This window comes from Brachionichthys hirsutus, chromosome 21 (assembly GCF_040956055.1).
Source record: "Brachionichthys hirsutus isolate HB-005 chromosome 21, CSIRO-AGI_Bhir_v1, whole genome shotgun sequence".
In the NCBI taxonomy this organism is placed as follows: Eukaryota; Metazoa; Chordata; class Actinopteri; order Lophiiformes; family Brachionichthyidae; genus Brachionichthys; species Brachionichthys hirsutus.
Window position 1 is genome coordinate 7,977,401 of NC_090917.1, and position 21,727 is coordinate 7,999,127.

Consider the following 21,727-nt stretch of genomic DNA (forward strand, 5'->3'; position numbering starts at 1 on the left):
CTCATAAATCATTTGTAAAAGGACCCTTGTGCCGGTTTGCACTCACAACTGGACACAAGCGTGACCCGATCATGTGGCGTAAATGTCACCTGATGATCTCGCCACGCTTACACAAGCTCCTACACACACACGCCCTGGTACTGAGTCGTTCTGGAATTATGGCTCCATCAATGTTGCTTCTGTCTGGCCGACTTGTTGTCCTTGGCAACCGGGTTGTCATGTTAAACCGCTCAGACAGTGAGCCACTGAGCTGCAGCCGGCAGGTCCTCCCCACCCTGGAGGTGTTTAAGAGCGGGCGGGGGCCTCAGCCCGACAGCTCCCGTGTTTGCCCTGAAGGGAGCATCATCAGTGAGGTGCAGGAGCAGGCAGCAAGCATTTCTTAACGGTACAACTACCAAATAAATGGCCTCGGGTTTTGGGCTCTATTTTGTCGGCGGTTCTTGTTTCAGAAGTCAAATATTTTAAAGGGGGTTGCAGAAAAGCTGTAAGAGAATTAAAAAGCTCAAGATCCACTTTATTCATCTCGAGATTCGTGTAAACATGTCACTTAAGGTAGTTTCACTTTTTAGAGTAGAGGGTCAAAGGTTCATGAGAGACCATCGGCGGTGCAAAGATGATTTCCCAAAATGAAATGAAATGTGAGAAAGTTTAGAAATAGCCAATTTTTATAATCGTGATACAACAACAGCAGCATTTTTATTTTTAATTTCAAATAAAACCATGTAAATAAAAGTATGTGTAGCATCTGATGAGCCTATTAATGTTTAATGTTTGCATGCGTCCTCCTCCTTTATCGGAGAGTGAATTTTGGAACCCCTATTTATTTCCAAAAAGCCTCCCACCTCAGCCGGCGTGCGCCTTGAACAAGTCCCCAGTTCATCACACCACACCACATGGAAAGACAAACAACCAATCACGCAAACAGTCAATTGAAAGTCTCCAGGAAGGAGACGGAGAACCTGGACTGAACCCGCAAGGAGAGCAGGCAAACGCTGCACAGTTCTCAAGCAGACTTGAACCCAGGACCTTCTCACTGCTAGGCAATCTGGTAGCCTTTTCCTAGACTTCAAACTAATGTTAATGGACTAAAGACTTTTATCAGGCTGATGGATTACAAGTTAGGCAGGGCTTTTGTTTGCCTACTACGTCCAGCATACCCGATACCCTGCATGAATCAGGAGGACTCAAAACCGACTAACAAACATCCTATAAATGCAACAGATATATATGAATCACTCACACAGTGGAAGAAGAGAAACGGTTTTACTCAACCAGATCGAGAAAGGAAAAACTGCTGTTAAAGTTGAGACTCCCCATTTCAAAAAGGTGCAACTCGCTCACCAACATTTTATCACTGCTGACTTTGAGGCCATCTTAAATGTCAGTTCCCTCAAAAAGACAAAACACTGAATCCTTGTTGAAACTGAACAAATGCAACATTGACCAACAAAACGTCAGCCACATAAAGCTAGACGGCGTTCGGAAATCCAAACTGTCCAAATAGACACAAACTTGATGTTCGGGTAACTCCCCTTCAAGGCCTGGTGAGTGTCGCGTAGACTGGCTGCTCCCAGTCGGGGGGAGGACTGTGTGGCGGCGGTGCCAGGGCCAGGCCGTTGATCAGCGGCGTGGCGTGAGGCCTTTGGGAGTGAAAGTACGGGCACTGATACAGATGCGCCGGAAATCCAGAGACAGCCCCATGGAAACTGGAGCTCTGAAGGTCAGCATAGTCAGACTGGATGGAAGAGGAGGAAGAAGCTGAAGGACAGATGCCTGAACCAAGGGAGGTGCGTTCAGGGCGTGGAGGTGGAGGTGTGGAGGTGCAGGAGTTGCTGCAGCGACCTGGGCTCATCTGCTCAGCTTTAATCTGCGGTTTGGGGCTGAAGTCCTCGCGGAGCCCATGCGTGTCACCGCTGGAAGGAGCTGGTGGCGTCCCAGTGGAGGTCCCACTTTCGGTTGTCCACGTGGGAACGCTGCGAGAGTTCGAGCGGCTGCCGGGCAGGATGAAGGATCCCGAAGGGTTACGTCTGTGGTTGGCGCCTGATGGAGGCAGAACTATGGCGTTGTGACTGTTCGAGGGGAGATACTGGTCAAACTCGCACACGTCGATTCCGTCAATGGTGCTGATGACGTCGCTGCTGAGCGCCGAGATGTCCACGTTACTGAAGTCAATGTTCTGGCGCCGGATGGAGGGAAGAGAGCCGCTGCTGCCATCTACAGGCCGGTGGCCTTCGTGCTTGTTCCCCATGGAGAGGTCCGTTTTAGGGGTAGTGGGAGGTGTTGGAGGTTCATGACCTGGAAACAAATATCAGGGAATGCCTGATCAATATTTCTATGAAATATAAAAGGTAAAGGCCTAAGGTAAAAATGAACTCCAAGATCATCATCCCACCTGTCCTGTCTGGATGGTTCACCTCCCCCGATTCTGTCTGATACAACCCCTGCTGATTCTGCTGCTGGACCAGTCCAGCTCTACTGTCCCCCTGTCCCGGTTTTGCACTCTTGCGTCTCCGTGGCTGGTACTTGTAGTCGGGATAGTCTTTCTTGTGCTGCAGCCTCAGCCTCTCAGCCTCCTCGACGAAGGGACGCTTCTCCGCTTCAGAGAGGAGTCTAAGAATCAAGAATCAAGAATCAAGAATCAAGAAATGTTTATTGACATTCAGACACTCTCATGCACGAACAAAAAACAGCACTCAGGTCCCAGCTCGAGGCACACAACAAACACACATTCATTCAACTTAAACTAAATATATACACAAAGTGACAAAGTGACAAAAGTGATTGCACGATCCCCGGTAGGGTCCAACACGGAAGCAGTGCATTTGGCCTCCGAGTTATCTAAGGAAGAGAGGAAGAACTTATTGATGATGCAAACCATTTAAAATACCACCCAATGCATGTTTATTTCTAAATGGATGCGTGTTTTGTTCCATGTTGAGATTTGGAGATATTTTTTTTTATATTAGCAGATGGCAAGAGATGAATTGAAATGATTCTTGTTATTTCAGTGACATTTTGTGTGTTTTTGACATTATATCAGTTGTTGATGTTTCTCAGCATTATTATAATCAAATGAACGTATGTAAAACTAGTATTGGACCAAATGTTTACATGTTTTGATGCGGACAACAAAGTAAAGTAAATAAATATACATACTTAGACGCATGGTTGCAATAGCTACAGTTTAATCATTGCGGACAATGTTATCTATCCCCTGAATGTATATTTGCCAATAAACACTATGCCCTTTGGAAACATATTTAAATCCGTTGATTTTAAATATGACTATTTTATTCACGTTCCAGGCATTATTATTATGATAAACAAAGAAACCAACAACTTGGTTTTTTAAATCTTGCTATGTTTCCAAAATTGAAAAAAAACAACAACCTGATATGGCCCTTAAACCGGATTATAACCCGAGATGATCTTCCAGTTAATTTTCATGGGGAAAAAATGTACAAATCGTTTGCAAAATCCCACTAACAATCTAAACAACCAACAAAACAAACAAACAAACAAATTGGTATCGGTGTAAACATATAGCCTCTTTGGTAGATGGAAGAAAATGAAATAAATAAAACGATCACTGCATTTTGCTTGAAATAAACGTTTAAATCGATCAGACAACTGTGGGTTGTTAATCTTTCTTTATAATTTCACTTATGATTACAGTAATAAAAACCTTCGTGGAATGGAACCCACAGCTCTACCCACCGCCACAGTTTGCCCAGCGTCTTGCTGAGCTCGGCGTTGTGAAGATGAGGATACTGGTCCGCCAGCTTTTTACGCGCGGCCTGCGCCCAAACCATGAACGCGTTCATCGGCCGTTTGACGTGCGGCTTGAACTTGGACCCTCTCCCCCCTTGGGAGGGCATTGGCACCAGGGACCAGTCGTAGCCCTTCAGCACCTGCGACACCGCGTCGCGGATGCAGGCGGGAAAGCGCTCATTCTCGACTCCGTGCGTAATTCCCAAATGGCGCGCTGCCCCCAGCTTGCTGGATCCCGCCGGAGAAGTGGGGGTTTCTGAATCGGATCCACGCTGGGACATGGGGCTGTCGCTGCCGGCTGGACTGCGGGGATGGTCTGTCAAGGACTGCTTCTCTCCGGCCATTATTGGTCCATAAAAGGTTGCGTAATGGTCTCACGTCTCGTGCGCCTATATTGGAAGACTGTTTCAGTTCAGATCAAATGTAATCCAGAGCTTCTCGTGATATATTTTTTCTTCTTGTTACTCTGTTCCACATCAGGCAGGCTTTGAAGAGTCTCTGCTTTCTTTTTGGGATTTCAACTCTCCTCACAACTTGCACGGATCCGCCCCTCCAGTCCGATTGCCTTTTGGAAATTTCCGCAAGCAGAGTTCCTCCTAGTTTGCTACCAAGAACCAGGTTAATGCAACTACTTTGGTCGTTAATAGCCGATATTGTGCCACATTTCTAATTTAAAACACATTTACTATGCACTTTGAATAGTACTCTACACAATTAAAGGAAGATGCGTTTGATTTGTCCCATTTTAGTGGCAAGCATGAGAAGCCTAAATGTTTCTGATCTCACTCACTATGTCAGAGGGTAATTGCATTTGGTACACATTTATCAGCTGTCGCTGAACTGTGTGAATTTCAAATTTCCATTTCAAAGCTGACCTTAGAATTCAATGTTTAAATTGAATTAATATTAATCATTATGAAATTTGGGGGGTGCAGGTTACCGCTGTCACTTCACAGCAAGAAGGTACTGGGCTTGAATCCTATCTTGTATGTTCTCACCGTGTCTGTGTGGGTTTCCTCCGGTTTTCTACCACCTCCAAAAACATGCCATTTAGGTGAACTGGTTCCTCCAAATTGTGCGTCATTGTGTGCGTGAATGCTTGTCTGTTTCTGTGTGGCCCATACACAGTAAAGTTAAATGTTAACTCCAACCACTAGGCGGCTACACCTTTAAGTATATCAGCCTTTTTCATGACGCTTGCAACTTTACAATATACTCTAGAGCCCAAAGTGCCAACATGTCGGTTCATTCATAAAGGAAATGCTAATACTCCTGGGAAATCTGATTGCCTTGGTGGTTTCGGTCCCTTCTTTGTTTCTTGGTTTTCTACTCCAACCAGAGTATAAGTATCTAAACTCTCTCAGAACTCAGAAGCCTCTTGGATGAGAGGCTTCTTTGATCTAACTTGAACAAGTCCAGTTGATTCTTCTTTTTTCCTCATCGTGATTCAAAGTCCCAAATCTTACTTCTTGAATAAAATTTTTTTGTAAATGATCTGTTTTTTACAGGTTTTTCTTTGCAGTATTTAAACATGTTCACTTAACTACCAAGTGCCTTAGTTGACCCTTATATGTAATAATGCACATCTATAAATCAATGTTGAAGAAGCAGCAGTTTATTGGGACATCTGTCCTTGTTTATCACGACTCAGCACCCACTTTATAGATCACCGCTGTAGAACATCCGGGACTCTTCTTCAGAGTTCCGCTTCATCGTTTGTTGAAGAGTCCAGCGCTGTATTTCCTTACCAAGTTTGTATTTGCTGTAAACATTTGCTATAATCCTGAATCATTATTGACTTTACACCTCTCAAATCAATCGAGATGAAAGAACCGGAGCACAGCGGGGAAATCTATCACATTACTCTGCTACTTCTACCACAACTACTACAACCAACTCCCACTACTATCACTACGACCACTACTGTACTAGTGGTAGTATCTAACGTGAAGTTATAGAAATACTTGTCTTTTTTTTATTTAAAAACGTTCTAATAATATCGCTGCTTATTTGTATACAGCAGAAGCAATAAAAATTAGAATAATAAGAAAAATAATAATAATTGATAATAATAATAAATACATTCACTTCCGTTGTTGTTCAGTCACGTGCCCCTTGTGTTCCGGTTTCCGGGAACATGGCGGCCACAGGCAACCCTTCTGGCAGCTCCGTGAGGAAAAGACGTGTCGCCGACAGCGAGACAGACACGAACGCTGCCGACAGCAGAGACGAACATGAAACGGCGTCCGGCAGAGAAGCGGGGAAAGGAAGGCGCGTCCGGGCGCTTCGGACCGGGACCTACTGGCTCACCCGCGTCGTGCTGCTGCGCGCCGTCGCCTTTATTTACTGTAAGCAAAGTTGCGTTCACGGGTCAAGGTCAAAGTCCGGTGAAACCAAAAATAATTTGGAAGCTGACTTCATGGAAAATGATATAAAAGCCACATTTTAAAACATTAAATGTACAATTGAATCACGTGTGTGCCTTTTATCCTCTTATGTCTCCTCTCCTTTCCTGAAGTTGTGGCGTTCACTGTTGCCTACAAACAGAACAAGCAGCTGATCGGGGAGAACGGCCTCATGCCCTGCAAGAACTATCTCAACAGCGTTAAGCGCTACGTGGGGGGCAAAATAGGCGTGGCCGCTTTCACGTACACGCCATCCATCCTCTGGCTGTTGGACTGGAGCGACGTGGATGCCAACCTGGATGGCATTGCGCTGCTGGGCATGCTTCTGTCTGCATTTGTCCTGGTGATGGGGATGGCGAATATGGTGCTGATGGCTGCCCTGTGGGCGCTGTACCACTCCCTCGTCAGCGTGGGACAGCTGTGGTGAGTCTCGGGATGTCCCGCACACGACACAGAGTCTTTGGATTTATATGTAAATTGCGTACGGCATTGTGAAGGTTTCCAAAATAAAATGATTGAGGTTAGTTTTTGGAACGTCCAGCCTCACATGGAAGTATCAGTTGAAATATTTTAGTCTGAAATGTATTGCTTGTTGTTTCTTTAAATGTGACCGACTGTCTACAGTACGTTTTAATACTTCTATTGTCTTTTCTTTTTGTCTGCTTTCAGGTATTCCTTTGGTAAGTGAACCTCACAGCCTCCACTAAGGGCCACTTAGTTTTAAAGGGGGAAAAGACATGCGACAGTTGGCATCTCCCCACACTTACTTCACACATATAAATCTAAGCATCCGCATGGTTTCAGTGCATCATCAACGCAAATTAAAGTAAAATACATTCGTAGATGGAGACAAGGGCAACGTGAGGACAGAAGGACACACAAATCATTGGGGTACAATGGATGACTGACCTCTTCTGACATCAGCTATGAAAAGGGAAGAGGCAGCGGGAAAACTCAGTATTCATAGTAGATGCATGGACACACGAAGGAAAAACAAAACCATAGAAGAAGCAGCTGGAGGACCTGAAGTCTGCACAGTGTATGACACACCAGGTATAACAGAATCATGACACACGGACAATCTTGTGTAATTATATTAACACTAATGAACCGGTTACATATATAAACAGTTATTAATCCAATCCTGTTTATTCCTTGTAACTTCACTTTCCCCCTGGACCTTAAGTCCACACATATCTTGTGCAGTTTAATGGCATATTATGTTTTTTAGGTGCTAATTATGGGTTAGTTTAAGTCTGCAGGGTGTTTTAAAATTGAGAAGCAAACTTCTCGGGTGGAAATGTGTATCTGTTTGGTGTCCTCTGAGGCGTCACAGACTCTCAGTATGTGATTGATGTGTGCAGCTCATCTCATTGAAGACATCTGCAGAGAAACACACCTGACAGATGTTCTGTTGATTTGTCCAGGGTGGGAGAGTCAGCTGCTGGAGACCGGCTTTCTGGCTATTTTCCTGTGTCCTGTGTGGAATCTGTCTCAGGTCCCCGTCCGCTGTCCCCCGTCCCTCATCTGCATCTGGACCTTCAGATGGCTGATTGTTCGCATCATGCTGGGAGCTGTGAGTAAAACAATTTTAAAATGTATACAAGGACTGGGTTTATTTACTGGCATGGATGGATAAAGCTGCCGTGGATAAATAAAAATATTTAGCGGCATCATAACTCCCTGGGCTAGTCCAATGTTTGTCCTTGTGTTTTTTGGAGCAGCGTCTTTACTATAAAAAGCCGCCAGTATTTGGAAATGTAACCTAAATATACATTCAGTTAAACAATATTTGTGCTTGTTTGACTGTTTCCACGGTGAGTGTTCGACCACCAGCTCATTTCATTTGCCAATCGCTACAGTTAGCACAAATCCAGCAGGGCTTTCAGTGTTAGGACTGTAAAAAGAGCAGGAACGCAAGACGGAAATGTAAAATATTGATTTACAAAATGATGGATTTTCATGTTTTGTTTTTTTCATGCGTTTGATTGATTTTTGGCTCATGACATATTTCTGTTCCAGGGATTGAATGATTTCTAAGAACGGAGCTCTTTATGCATGTCCCTATTTTCAGTTTGACATTAACGATTAGAAAAGGTCATGACTGAGTAATAATTGTGAATCTGGTTGTTATTTAAGGCTAATATTCAGTTATCTGTTTGCCAATCATCATCATACTACTTAATGAGTCAGCAGTTGCATTTTGTCTAAGTTCTGTCTTTGCTTAATGTTTATTTGTGCAGGTTAAAACTCCACCAGCAGCATTAGCTAAAGTTTCTGCTGTCGTCTTCCTTCCAAAGCATTTCCAGAAATTAACAAAATACAGAAACAAAAATCTGTTGAACGGCAATTTGGGTCATCAGATTCGATTTTGGTGATATTCCAGACTTGGGAATTTCTTTGCCGTTCTTTTGTAATTTAAAACAATAGTGCAATTGTATGCTGAGAAGAAGTTGAATATCCAATACTCAGCATTCATGTGCTGCAGTGTCAAGTAATGAAATCCAGAAGATGTCAAACAATAAAAGAAGAAATCGGACATTTAGACAAATGTCAGAGAGGCATATCATGACCTCACAGCTCAACTTGACCCTACTGAGCTGGAGCTTGATTCCTTGAAGCAAGGATTCCACCCCAGCGCTTTAGTTTGTGTGCAGCGCGGCCTCAGTTCCTCAGTGTTTGAGCCACTCCGCTCATTTATCTGTCTGACAGGCCGCGGTTCACCGCTGCTCTGCGGCTGCTCAGGGTTTCTGCTTGTGAGGACGACACGGCTTCACACACTCTTCAAAGGAAATGAGTGTGAGAGCAGGCGTGAGAGCCCACCCAGCTTGTATCTCGAGTGTGTGTTCACAGCATGCAGGACAGATTGTCCCTGCACTGCTTACGCGTCATGATGCCATATGTCACAGCAACAAGGAAGGAGGGGAACATTCTGTAAAAAAAATTAATTAAGATGGTGCGTGAAAATGAAAAGAATAGAATATCAATCAATCAATAGAATATTATAGAAGGAATGATATAGGATTAGAAATTAGACAATAAGAGAGACAGTGAAGGTTAGACTTGGATGGTTTGGACATGTCCAGAGGAGAGACAGGGATTATATCGGTAGAAGGATTTTTTTTGGGGGGGTCACAGAATGAATCACGAAGAATAAAGGAGCTGCCTCTGATTCGACCTTTCAAATGTCTCCAGTTTGCTGCTAATGTGTTCCTGCTCCTGTTTAAAGTGCTGGCACAGCTGCTGTGAATGGGATTACACATTGCTCTGCTGGCAGGAACATCTCTGTTGAACACCCCGACGGCTGGAAACATTATGGAAGGTGTGGAGTTTTGGGCGTTAACTGGGCTTAGAGCGTTTCTGTGAGAAAGTCTTTTGTGAGTGCCGATCAGATTGGTTTTCTTGTTGCTGGGGATAAAATGTTCTTGGCACACTGGATCATCCAGGGTGTTGGTCTGGACCTGACCGGCTAGAACGGGGAGGGTTGGCTGTTATGATAAAGGTCAGAAGTGATTTTAAGGGGTTCACTTCTAGTTGATGGAGGTGCGCTGAGCTTTCTTTAGCACCGCTGCACAGCTGGCTCTGAACGCTCCTCGTCTTAATAGTTCAGATTTCTAAAGATTAAGATTCGTCTCTGAGGTGATTTGGCTTCATTTATGGGCACTAAAACGGGATTGATCATACAGACGGGGAAGAGGGGACAATGAGGCACCATTGCAAACATTCAGGAGTCGAACAAAATACAAAATGAAATAAATCGACATACTCGGCTCTAAATCAAACCTTTATAGGGAAACATTAGACGAGATTGTAATCTGGAACATCACTACTGGATGTCCAGTCTCTTCAGAAATTCTGTGGTTTACCTCATTTTTGTCAATTGTGAACTTTAAAACAAATATTTTGAAGGAGAAAAGCTCCTTTTTGGTTCACGGGTCGCTTCTCATGTCATTTAGTGGCATGTCCTGTTGACAGATTGTTTCATGGTCTTATTTAATGATGAAATTGATGCACAAGGGTTCTTTTGAAAGAATAGGACCCTGCATAGTCAGATCCAGGGGCGGGGCCTTCACAAACTAGCTCTGAACCAATTCTGAACTAATGTTTTAGTCGCCACAACCATCAGCAAATAAATACAATTAATGCTTGAAATCCTAGATCCACCCCCGTTGATATTGTCCATTATTATATGTTTGTAAAAAGACGTCTTACACTTTTAAATGACTTAGAATAAGCCTGAGCGGTCTTCCTTGGATATGTGTTGAATGCACATCAGTCTCCTGCTGTGTTCTGGACACTCGCGATCGTAATCAGAATGACACGTCCCATTTTATCCAAACCTGTTTAGAGAGGATTCATTCCACATTCCATTTCAATCACGTGGCGTGGTGACGAGTCAATATTGACTCGTGTCCTGGATAGTGCTGTGTTTGCTGGCTTCATTTGGTAGAAGAACCCGGCTCTGAGTACAAGACTCTCAGATCATTTTAGTCTTTTTAAAAGCGATATATTTAATCTGTGGTTCCTGATAAATGAAAAAATAGAAGCACATTTGATCTTTTTTTCAGGTATAAGTTAACAAATGATCTACTAGTTTTTGAGGTTGTATTCATATTGCTGATATTGATCATGAGCACTAAACCATGTACAGCTGTGGTATATTCAAAACTTGCAAGTGCTATATATATAAAAAAACACTACCTTAGCTAATTGCAGTACAGGTGGTCGTCGACTTATGACGTATGCGACTTACCACCGCTTTCTGGGTTTCCAGGGTGATTCCAGAGTCACTTCACCTGATGCATGATTGGCTACTTGAAAAACAGTGACAGAAATGATCTACCGGTAAATCCTTTAAACTTTTTAAAACGAGGATTTGGAGCAGCTGTGCAAAAGCAAGGCTTTTCTCTAGGTTGCTCCTCTCATTGGGAACAACAGAACCGGATGCTGTCAGAACACAATAGCAGTCTCAGGTCAAGGGTCACCACATAATTCTTACATGCGCCTTGTGTCTTGGCTGGTCACAGTTCTTTCCTTGAAATGACTACATTCTGTGTTGTGTTGCTCCAAATGATGAAAACTATTGCCATAAAGACAAATAAACAATAGAGCGCAACACAAAAGAAGATGTTTCTCGACTGACACACAATACAGTCCAGCCTTTCAGCCAAAATCTCAGAGCTCAAACAGCCCAAAAAAGCTGATTGGAAGACAACCTTTCACTAATCAATCTGCCTGCCTGCCTGGCTAAATACAGATTTTTGTTGTACATAATCAGATGAATGTGGCGTGCTACTTAAAAGTGTGTGATTTAATTTTATATATATATATATATACATGCCACTAGAATTTAATGCAACATAGACTGGAACACATGTTTGTATATTTTCTGTCTTTTTCAGGGTCTCATTAAAATCAGAGGCGACAAATGCTGGAGAGACCTCACCTGCATGGACTACCACTACGAGGTGTGTCCACAGATTGCGCTCGGTATACTGTGTGTATTCCTAACTGGTCCAACCGGAGTCTGCACAGACAAAAAGTTATGTTTTCCATTCCATCCTTCACATGCTACTTTCCTGCTAACATCTTCTTAATTCATTATTTCCATCCTGACGAAAGGAAAAATTTAACCTTATATATTTTTTTCATAAACCGATGAACTGATAAACCAACTCTATATAAACTGCTTGGCGATAATATTTCCAAAGCCTGTATGCTGACTTCTCAGAAGCACATTGCACAAAACAACCACAGCAATAATAAAGCCATGTGCACTGAAAATAAGAAAACAACAACAACCAATTATCAGTTCAGGACAAGCTTCCACCGTGATTTGTTTTAGTTATTATTGCGAGAAGATAGCCGGTACAACCCAAGAGAAGACTTTCTAAATGTTCTGAAGGCCTGTTTTCGTCGATATTCAAATGATGACAACACATCAGACTAACCACACCAGACAAACGCAATACAGTAACTCCTGTCATGGGATTCCGTACACCGGCCTCTCGCCCAGACATGAAGGTTGTTTGCTTTCCCCTGGTGAACCGCTTCTGACCCACACTGCTCTGTCACCAGCCCGCAGAGGGAGGAGGGCTGTCTCCTGTAATTAGCATAGACTGGAATACACTGGCTCCTTTGAAACTCACTGACTGGACATCACACTCATGGACATTTTAATAATACACCATTGATACTCTTGCAGACTTCAATGCAATGGGAATGGAGTGTGGACTGTAATACACTGGCTCCCATTGGTCTGGACAAGTGTTGCAGTTGGAGAGTTTGTACTTATGAGTGACTAATGGACATGAATAAAGAATCATATCCGTTTTAAACTCTAGTCTAGGAGATACATTTTCTGCCTTTTCATGTAATTTTGGGGGGGGAAACCTGATTTGCTGGTGAACTGTTCCATTCATCCCTGGATCTTTAGTTCCCCATGTTATATGAGGTTTAGCATTCTGATCCAAGTCGATACAAAACCAGTGGTTGACACGTTTATAAAATATCTACTGTGGTATTGACCGCTTTTTCTACTGAAGGTGGAAAAATACCAAAAAGAAGCTTAGCAAAATCTAGTCTTAAAATGAAAATACACACACACACACACATTGAGCAACTCCCTGATGTATTGGCCCAAAACTCTACTGGTGAAAATGAACCAAAGTCTTTATTGTTTTGTCCTTCCTGTCTTTATTTTAGGTAAATATGCAGTAGGAATAACAGGTGAGTTTGGGTTAGAGGTGAGATGCACCAGGGATTATCACTGAGCCCCTTTTTGTTTTCCATGGTGATGGATAGACGAACAGATGAGGTGAGACGGGAATCCAATTGGAATGTAATGTTTTCAGATGACATTGTGATATGCAGGGAGAGCAGGAAGACGGTAGAGGAGAATTGAGAGAAGTGGAGGTCTGCGCTAGAAAAGAGAGGAATGAAGGTGAGCAGGAGTAAAACAGAGTGCATGTGTTGTAATAAATAATAAAGAAGGTCCCAGGGGGGACAGTGAAGTTACAAGGAATAGACACAAAGAAGGCCGAGGACTTCAGGTACCTCGGGTCAACAGAGCAGAGTGATGGAGAGAATGTGGAAAGGAAGTGAAGAATCGTGTGCAGGCAGGCTGGAACGGGTGGAGGAAAGTATCAGGTGTGCTCTGTGATAGGAGAGTGTCAGCGAGGATGAAGGGAAAGGTCTACAAGACACTGGTGAGGACAGCCATGATGGACGGCTTAGAGACAGTGGCTCTGAGGAAAAGACAGGAGGCGGAGCTAGAAGTGGTGGAGATGAAGATGCTGAGGTTCTCCTTGGGAGTGACCAGGTTGGACAGGATTAGAAATGAGACAATAAGGGGGACAGTGAAGGTTAGATGTTTTGGAGACAAGGTCAGAGAGACCAGACTTTAATGGTTTGGACATGTCCAGAGGAGAGACAGGGACACACATCATGCATAGGGGCCCCAGAGCATGAGGAGAGGGTATAGGGTGAAGGCGCTGCCATGATCGGCGCAACCTGGAGCAATTGTGTGTGTGTGGGGGTGCCTTGCTCAAGGGCGCCTCGGCAGCGGTCTGACTTTAAAACTGGCCCCTCTTTAGTCACCAGCTCATATTCCTCATTTTGTCCGGGCTGGGACTTGAACCGATGGAGTTCTCTGCTTCGCAGCCCACTGAGCCACTGCCGCCGCATTAAAATCATTGTTGCTACAAACGTATTCTTTTGAGCAGATGTAAATAAAATTAATGTTAACTTTAGGGATAGACGGTAAGTTATCAGCACAATACAGGCTAATTTATATTTTGATAAACTTGCGGAATCTGAAATTGTAGATGATAATGAATAAATCCAATATGAATCCAAGCTGGGGTTAAAAGCTTAAATTCCAGGTAAGTGTTATAAATGACCTCATCAGTAATAGCCATGAGAAGAAGCATAGCATTGCATCCTTAGTTGTCTTATCTTATCATGGATGCTTTTCCAAGCTCACCTTGACTGAGCTTGTTAACTTTACAAAATATGGTGTCACCTGAAAAATTACAGCACTGGCCTTCTTTCACGTTGGGTCCGTTTGCCTGACCTGCTTTAACCTCAAACGTTAGCAGCTTTAGACGCAGATTCACACACGTGCACACACACACACACACACACACACACACACACACCACTCAAGCCTTATTAACCCCCTGTAGCACACTACTCCTTTTCAAACGCAGATCCCCTCCTCCCCGACCCTCGGGGTAAATCTGTAGCCGTGCTTCACCATAGCTGGTGTTCTGCTTGCCCCTGTGGGTTCCTTGTCGCACAGCTATTTTGCCAGCCACGTTGGGTTATTTGGTCGTCTGCGGCTGTAGGCTGGAGGTGTTTTGGTGAGCTTCAGATTAAATAATGCTTTTTTTTTCTTTCTTCCATGCCATGAATACAATAATAGCACAGACTAGTGCGGCAGAGTCTGTTTCCTGTTTTTCACTACCTCACCTGATGCTTGTTTACATGTGCAGCTATTACACGGTTTGCGTGCGACCACTGTGCATACACGTACCTGATACACACCAACATGCACAAACACTGCTCTGTATGGACCCCGTGGCTTTTTACGCCGAGGTGGGGGTTACCCTCATTTAAATAAAGTTTAATCTTTATTTAGACGTGGAAATGTCCCCGCCAAGGTGTGGCCCCACACAGTACGCACAACCCCAAACTCAAATGAGATTCTAGTTGCTGATGAAGCAGACAAAACTTCCATTATGTGATCATTGCATAGATCATTGGAACAAATGACACATCCCAGTTTTGCCTTTGGGTACCGTAGATAATCGGAGTTTCACCTTTCTGCTCCAGACGCAGCCGGTTCCCAACCCCATGTCCTACTACATGCATCGTGCCCCATGGTGGTTTCATCGCTTTGAGATTTTATCCAACCACCTCGTCGAGCTCATCTTCCCCTTCGCCACCTTCTTGGGCAGACGGATGTGCATGGTCAATGGAGCAGTCCAGATCCTCTTCCAGGTAGCTAACGCTCTTAGCTAACCTAAGGCCTGTGGTCCGTGGTGGCGTTGAGGTCATTTCATTCAGATACACGAACCGCTGCGATTCTCCAATCATTTATAGTTTGTGTCTTTGTTTCCATCTTTTAAAATACATTTCAGAGCTTAACTGCAAAGTTGCTTTTCTGTTGGGCGCTGCATTGTCAGTAGTAGTTTTCTAGTAGAAAGTAAATTCACCCAAAGTCGTTGTGGATGAAAATCAGTTGACCAGCTTTTCCTCATGACCTGTGTGTTTGTGTCCCGTCTCTCGTCATCTAGGTGGTTCTGATAGTGAGTGGGAACCTCAGTTTCCTCAACTGGCTGACCATTGTTCCCAGTTTGGCCTGTTTTGACGATGCATCACTGGCTTTCTTGTTTGGCTCTAGGGGGGCCGCCAAGAAGGCTGTGCTGGAGATACAGAATGAGGAAGCAGCGGGACGCAGTCCTAAACCCACCAAAGGTAGACAGGGACTGTATTCAAGAAACATCTGACTGAAATATTTAATATGGCCAAGTTTTCTCAGAGTATTTTATCATTTAAAGTAGCTTGATTAGAGAGAGATTATAGTGACTGTCATTAAAAGCAGTAGAGTAGGCCGCAATAGATTTTCTCCATCTGCAGTAAATGCATAAATAAATAAATGCATCGTGAATCTGGAATTATTCAACAGAAAATATCATACGATTATTATTTTTTCTTCAAAATAGTTGGTATTTTATTTTGGAATTAAATGCGATATGTGCACGGTGTGCGTAAATTGTAGCCAAAAACAACAGTATAGCTAGTAGTCGAGGCTAATGGGTCCAACGGGCTGAAGTAATTCACGGTCTGGTCTTGTTGCAGAGGGCGTTATGGGAAGAAAAAGGAATTAACACTTGAACTGCTGAATCGCTGTGAGAAGTATGACGTATGGTTTACTGGAATTCAACATAATGCCGGTCACATTTTTACAATATAGACTTGTAAAATGTGGTAAAAGGCAGAACAGCCCCTTTCTAATTGGGCTCACTGGACCCATTAGGCTCTTAAAAATCGTCTCCCACCTGGAGCCTGAGCTGGTTTCAATCATTCAAACAGACCCGGAGAGTCTGAGCCAGCCTCAGACGTTCTCCTCGGATTATGTTGATGTCTTTAACATGCATGGGATCAGCAGGCTGGTGCAGGTAGACTCAACATTTGTCAATACTAGCTTGTCACATGATCTCAGAGGTCAGAGCTTTTCCACTGAGGACACACACACACACACACACTCATAGAAGTTTAACAGCATTTCATATGTGCTCAAACAGAAATTAGGAAACATGTCATCCCTGCAATTGTTGAATTGAATCCAATCCAGGCCTAAGTGTCTCCGTGTTTTCATCTTTAATTAGTTTTTCCTTCTGTCACTGGTTCATTTTGACATCCTGGAATTGAGATGTATTATTTGTCACTAAACAAACAACAAATGTAGGCCAAACAGGTTTATTGGAATTCAATCCGGTATCTACTGCAGTGAAAGTATGTTCCCGTAGGGCAGTTTGTGGCTGCACTATTTGTCATGCCCCCCCTCCCGCCTCTGTGTTTATGTGCCGTTTGTATTACAGGGATGTTTGTACGCCGCGTGCTGAACGTCTCTTTGGGCGTTCTGATTGGGTTCCTGAGCGTTCCCGTGGTGATGAACCTGTTGAGTTCCAGGCAGGTGATGAACACCTCCTTTGACCCGCTGCGCATCGTCAACACCTACGGGGCCTTTGGCAGGTACAATTCTGAAGTGGTGCTTTTCAAAAGATTACATAGGGCAAACCCTAACGCGACCCTAACCTTGTGGATGCTAATGACTCCTGAGGATTCGTTAGTCAGGTTTTAATGACGCCCGGGGAGTCTTATTGCCTTGGTGGTTTCGGTGGCGACCGGCAATTATTTCACGTACCGGGGGTTATTTAAATTAAAAAACAGGAATATAATCTAACCACTAAACTTTATATTATCTACTTGTGATAACTATTAAACAAATATTACACCATCATGTTCACACTTTTTCTTTCATAAAATTCCAAGTTTTTGTCCTTCAATCCAGGGTTCTATGTGCTGAAGCAGTTTTGCCTCATTTTCTGGCTTGTCTCCACATATTATGCAGAGCAGCTCACTTGGTGCACGAGTCACCTGTTGATAAACCCGTGCTTCAAGTCTGTCTCCTGGTTTGTCTGTTAAATTAATTTGTTTTTGGTGGTCGTCGGCTCCTCTTCTCCTCAGTTGGTCTTTTCCCCTTTGCAAAAAAGCTCCCCAAAGACTCATTTTACTTTTTTGAGTAAAGTATCACATGACCAAGAAGATTGTTACATTGGAGAAAAGCCGGCCGTTTTTCAAAATAAAACACCTTTTACACTTTAATTATCGATACAACGGAAATTGAATGGATTAGTTATTCTTTCTGTGCGGCCCGGTAACAAATGCCTCACGCTGGCGACCACTGATCTAAAAGAGCAAACGGAACCTTTACATCCAATCTGCACTCTCCTGTACTCTCATACGCTTCACTTGATGCCTCTGAAGCAATAGATCTTTTTTTTTACAAACTCAACAGCATCACCAAGGAGCGTACTGAGGTGATCTTCCAGGGTACCCTGAGCCGGGATCCCGAAGACCCCGAGGCGGTTTGGGAGGAGTACCAGTTCCTATGTAAGCCGGGAGATGTTTACCGCCGGCCCTGCCTCATATCGCCGTACCACTACCGGCTGGACTGGCTCATGTGGTTTGCTGCCTTCCAGGTGAGATGCTGGATGCTTGACTTTCCTTTTTGCCTGCATACCACACACACACACACACACACACACACACACTCGGTCTGATTCCTCCTCCTCAGTTTCTCAAGCCTCGCTAAAATCGGCACCTTTCTCCGTCACACTCTTCTCACATCCCGTCTCCCTGACCTCACGCAGACGTACGAGCAGAACGAGTGGGTGATCCACATTGCAGGACGTCTGCTGTCCAATGACAGCGCTGTCCTCTCCCTGATCGACGCTGACCCCTTCCAAGGCAGAGAAACTCCCAGGTAAACACACACGCAGCATCGCGGTGACACTCCAAGGCGGTTTGAACTTTGATTATCAGACTTTTTGAAACGCTGAGAAAACATTCATAGACTTACTTTAGCGTTAGGGTCTCTGTTAGATTTACATCAGGGCTTCCTGTCTGAGCTCTAAGACACTGTTCTCGCATAATGACAAGGAATGGAATGTCCCAGATGCCGTTCTGTGGAGTGGTGGAATCGAACTGTAATTTGTGAGGTCTGGATCAGCAGCACGTCTGGAAGAAGAAGGCCTCGAGTTCTTGAGGAATGGGCTAAGATTCCCCAGGAATGTTACCAGGTTGTGTCCTAAATGGGCGGATTAATCTAGTTTCTAGTTTCCATTATTTCTCATGGGAAATATAGTTTCGGTTTTCGAACGGTATTGCAGAACCGATTGTGTTGGAGAACCGAGGTTCCACTGTATTCTCTGTGCTGCAGCCCCCTCTGGTGAAAAAAGTAGCAAATAATATGTGTTTGAAACAACTCAGCAGATTGTTGTTTGCTCACATTGCATTTACACAAACAGGACGCACCTCTAATTCACACGAGTAATGATATTAGGTAGTAATTTGGCCGTTTTCCTCCTCAGGTGGATTCGGGGTGAACATTTCAGGTACAGGTTCAGCCAGCCGGGCAGCACCAGTGCAGCCCAGGGGAAGTGGTGGCTGAGGAAACGCATCGGACCCTACTTCCCTCCCGTCGACCTCGAGGGACTCAGGGGCTACTTTCGTTCCCGGAACTGGCCCCTCCCACATACACCCCCAGAGAGGACCTGAAACCAAAACCTCTGACTGCAGCAAATGATCCGAAGTCTTCGGGGGTTGAGACTGAATGAGGCTGAGTTGTGCAACCTGACTTTATCTCACTGTCAATAGAATTCTCTTCAAACTACTATTAACATCCTCAGTTAAAGCCTAATAATAAATGTCATTTTAATGTGATGAAACTTAAAATCAAATTAAAATATGTTTTATTTTATTTTTACCAAAGAGGATTGTTGTTTATTGCCAAGATATTTAGATCAGGCTGAAAAATCTGGAGCTTTGACTGAAGCAAAAAGGAAAACATAATTGGTTAAGGCGAGTCGTTTAAGCTACATTAGCCACTGCTAGCATAGCTGAAATAACTGTGATCAAGTTGTACACTTCTCTGGCTCAGATCTCCTGCATGGTTGATTTTTAATTTTATTTTATAAACACCCTGTGGAAGACCACATTGACCCACAATGCACCTTGGAGATCATACAATAAAAATAAGATGAAAAAACGCAAACATATCTCTTGTTCACTTCAAGTCTCACAAAAAATACTGTGGAATTTGTGTACATGTATTGAAAAACAGAAGGGGTTAATTCTGCTGCATGGATTCTGATCGTTGATGGTTTTTGATCCCGTTTGTTTCACAGGCTGTGTTGAATCAGTGCGGTTTTCTTTTCATGGAAATGTCTGGCCATTATCCCTGACCGGTCCACTAAAGACGCTCATAGTGGACTGGTCTGGTGTGGGAATAATCGGATACGTTTGCCCTCGGGAAGGAAAATTGCTCAAGTTGATTCAGAAATGGTCAATATTTTATCATATTACTCGCTGACTTTGATTGATGCAGGAACATGGAGGCCGAAAGTAAATGTGATGATACAAATGAGGCCAGGAGGGCTCAGTTCACTTTTCAGAACACTCAACTTGTAGCTGTCATATCGGGAAAACTTTGGTACGTGTTGACAGGCCCTTAATTCATGATGGGGTGAATCACGTTTTCAACAGAAACGTGCAAATTAAAATATAAATACAGTAATGTAATTCATAGAAACTGAACCCCCCCCCCCCCCCCCCAAAATATATTAAACTAACGATAAATCAATAGTAAATCATAGAATAAATCATAGTGAAGCTACCGTACATTAGGTAATAATTGTAACAGTAAAACCTGAGACAACACTTTAACAGATTCATTTATCTCCAGTTCGAATAAACAAAATTAATTTCCCTCAGCGTGATCAGCTCAACACTAAAGACCGGCGGCGTAGAGTAAGGTGCTAATATTATTACTACGGAGTACTGACACTGTGTGACTTCCTTTTTTGATTTGTGTTTGAGGTGTTAACTTATGTTTGGCAATAAAAAACGAATAAAAATGATGAAGTTTGTCTTTCTTTTCCTTTTAAAGTAAGTCCCAGCTCATTGTTTTAGCAGAGTTTACAGTTCCCTCTGTCTCTGCTCTCATAGTGTAACAGATTTGACTCTACCGACTTGATACTGTGCAGCGCTGTGCAGGAAACGGTCACTAACTTCAGGGTAAATGTGTTGGAGCGTTGAGCCGAGCCAGATATTCCCCTGAGGGGAACTCCAGACTCGAACTCGCCAAATGTTGCTCTGTAATAGCTGAATACTGAAATGCATTGCCCAGTTGTAGCATGAATTATGCCTGTAATTGCATCAAAGTCTCACTTTCTGTTTGTGCCTAAGCAGGACATTTGTTACGGGACAACACTGCCATCTACTGGAGACTGCGCAAATTGATATGTTCTGTGCATTTCTGTAAAGCCTAATATTTACTATGATGATTAGCACCTGATGAAGGTACGTACCATCATAGCAAAGGTGAGGTTTGTGGCTGACTGGAGTTTTGCAAATTTACTGTCCAAAAGTTAGAGGCAGCCGCGGTGTTCATTCTGTTGCACGCGCACGCACGCACTGCTACGAGCACTGCCGCGTTCAGGGACAGTCAGTATACTCTGCACGCAACGTTCCCACAAACGTTACAGTTACTATTCCCATTTGCAGCTTACGAATTCATCGGCGCGTCGTCGTTAAGCGTTGTTTAATGAATACATTGTCTTTATACGTCATTGACTTGTCAGAGCTGCGCATTTAGCAGCAGCTAACCTGCCGTCACAGGAAGTGAAGAGAAATACGGAACTATTTACCGAACAGTTCTGACGGGCTGTGCTACCGGTACTCAGTTCAACTCAGATCCATCCACAGGTTGGTGATTTATAAACTTTGTTCCTCAGCCATCGGAACCACACATCTCATCGCCATCGTTTGGAGGCAACATGAGCAATCGTAGAGGCAGCAGGGTAAGATGTTCCGTTTGTCACTTTGTTTAAGTGTCCATAAAGCTAAAGTTTGATATATTAGTTTGACATTTTCAGCTGTTTTCATTCACTGTTTACGTTTGATTTCGACTCAGAATGATGCGTACTGTGACCTATTTCCATTATATTGTATTGCGGTGACACGAGTTGAGCTTCCGGTAGAAAAAGCGGGACCGATTTGAGTCAGTTATTGATTCTTCTGTCAACTGGATTGTGAAGACAGTGGAGTCAAATAAACTCGGCAGAGGAAAGAATATTTCCGTCTGTTTTTCGTCTTATTAAATATTTATACAGGGACAAATCGATATCCTCCATTGTCATATTCAAAACATGTCTTTACTAATTCTGCACAGATTTTTGAAAAGGCCTTGGACAACATCA

At 43.5% G+C, this 21,727-nt stretch overlaps 2 protein-coding genes across 2 annotated transcripts; one reads left to right on the forward strand and one right to left on the reverse strand.

Annotated features, from left to right (window-relative positions):
• Positions 1 to 1,534: 1,534 nt before the first annotated feature.
• LOC137909805 (transcription factor SOX-8-like) lies at positions 1,535 to 4,115 on the reverse strand. The gene is made up of 3 exons (XM_068754227.1): positions 3,718 to 4,115; positions 2,393 to 2,610; positions 1,535 to 2,295 (listed from the first exon to the last, which is right to left on the reverse strand). The coding sequence occupies exons 1-3, from the start codon at positions 4,113 to 4,115 to the stop codon at positions 1,535 to 1,537; spliced, it is 1,377 nt and encodes a 458-aa protein (XP_068610328.1).
• Positions 4,116 to 5,908: 1,793 nt separating this feature from the next.
• On the forward strand, positions 5,909 to 19,719 carry lmf1 (lipase maturation factor 1). Its single transcript, XM_068754532.1, has 11 exons — positions 5,909 to 6,119; positions 6,290 to 6,599; positions 6,846 to 6,856; positions 7,604 to 7,752; positions 11,579 to 11,644; positions 15,012 to 15,179; positions 15,476 to 15,656; positions 16,784 to 16,937; positions 17,764 to 17,947; positions 18,119 to 18,231; positions 18,839 to 19,719. The coding sequence occupies exons 1-11, from the start codon at positions 5,909 to 5,911 to the stop codon at positions 19,023 to 19,025; spliced, it is 1,734 nt and encodes a 577-aa protein (XP_068610633.1). The 3' UTR covers positions 19,026 to 19,719.
• Positions 19,720 to 21,727: the final 2,008 nt, after the last annotated feature.

Bases quoted from the DNA above. Each gene is read 5' to 3' on its own strand.
- LOC137909805 (XM_068754227.1), bottom strand. From the start codon at position 4,115: ATGGCCGGAGAGAAGCAGTCCTTGACAGACCATCCCCGCAGTCCAGCC. The intron at 2,611-3,717 runs GTGGGTAGAGCT...CTTGATTCTTAG, and splicing joins ACGCTGGGCAAACTGTGGCG to ACTCCTCTCTGAAGCGGAGA. The intron at 2,296-2,392 runs GTGGGATGATGA...ATTTGTTTCCAG, and splicing joins GAACCATCCAGACAGGACAG to GTCATGAACCTCCAACACCT.
- lmf1 (XM_068754532.1), top strand. From the start codon at position 5,909: ATGGCGGCCACAGGCAACCCTTCTGGCAGCTCCGTGAGGAAAAGACGT. The intron at 6,120-6,289 runs GTAAGCAAAGTT...CCTTTCCTGAAG, and splicing joins CGCCGTCGCCTTTATTTACT to TTGTGGCGTTCACTGTTGCC. The intron at 17,948-18,118 runs GTGAGATGCTGG...GACCTCACGCAG, and splicing joins TGTGGTTTGCTGCCTTCCAG to ACGTACGAGCAGAACGAGTG.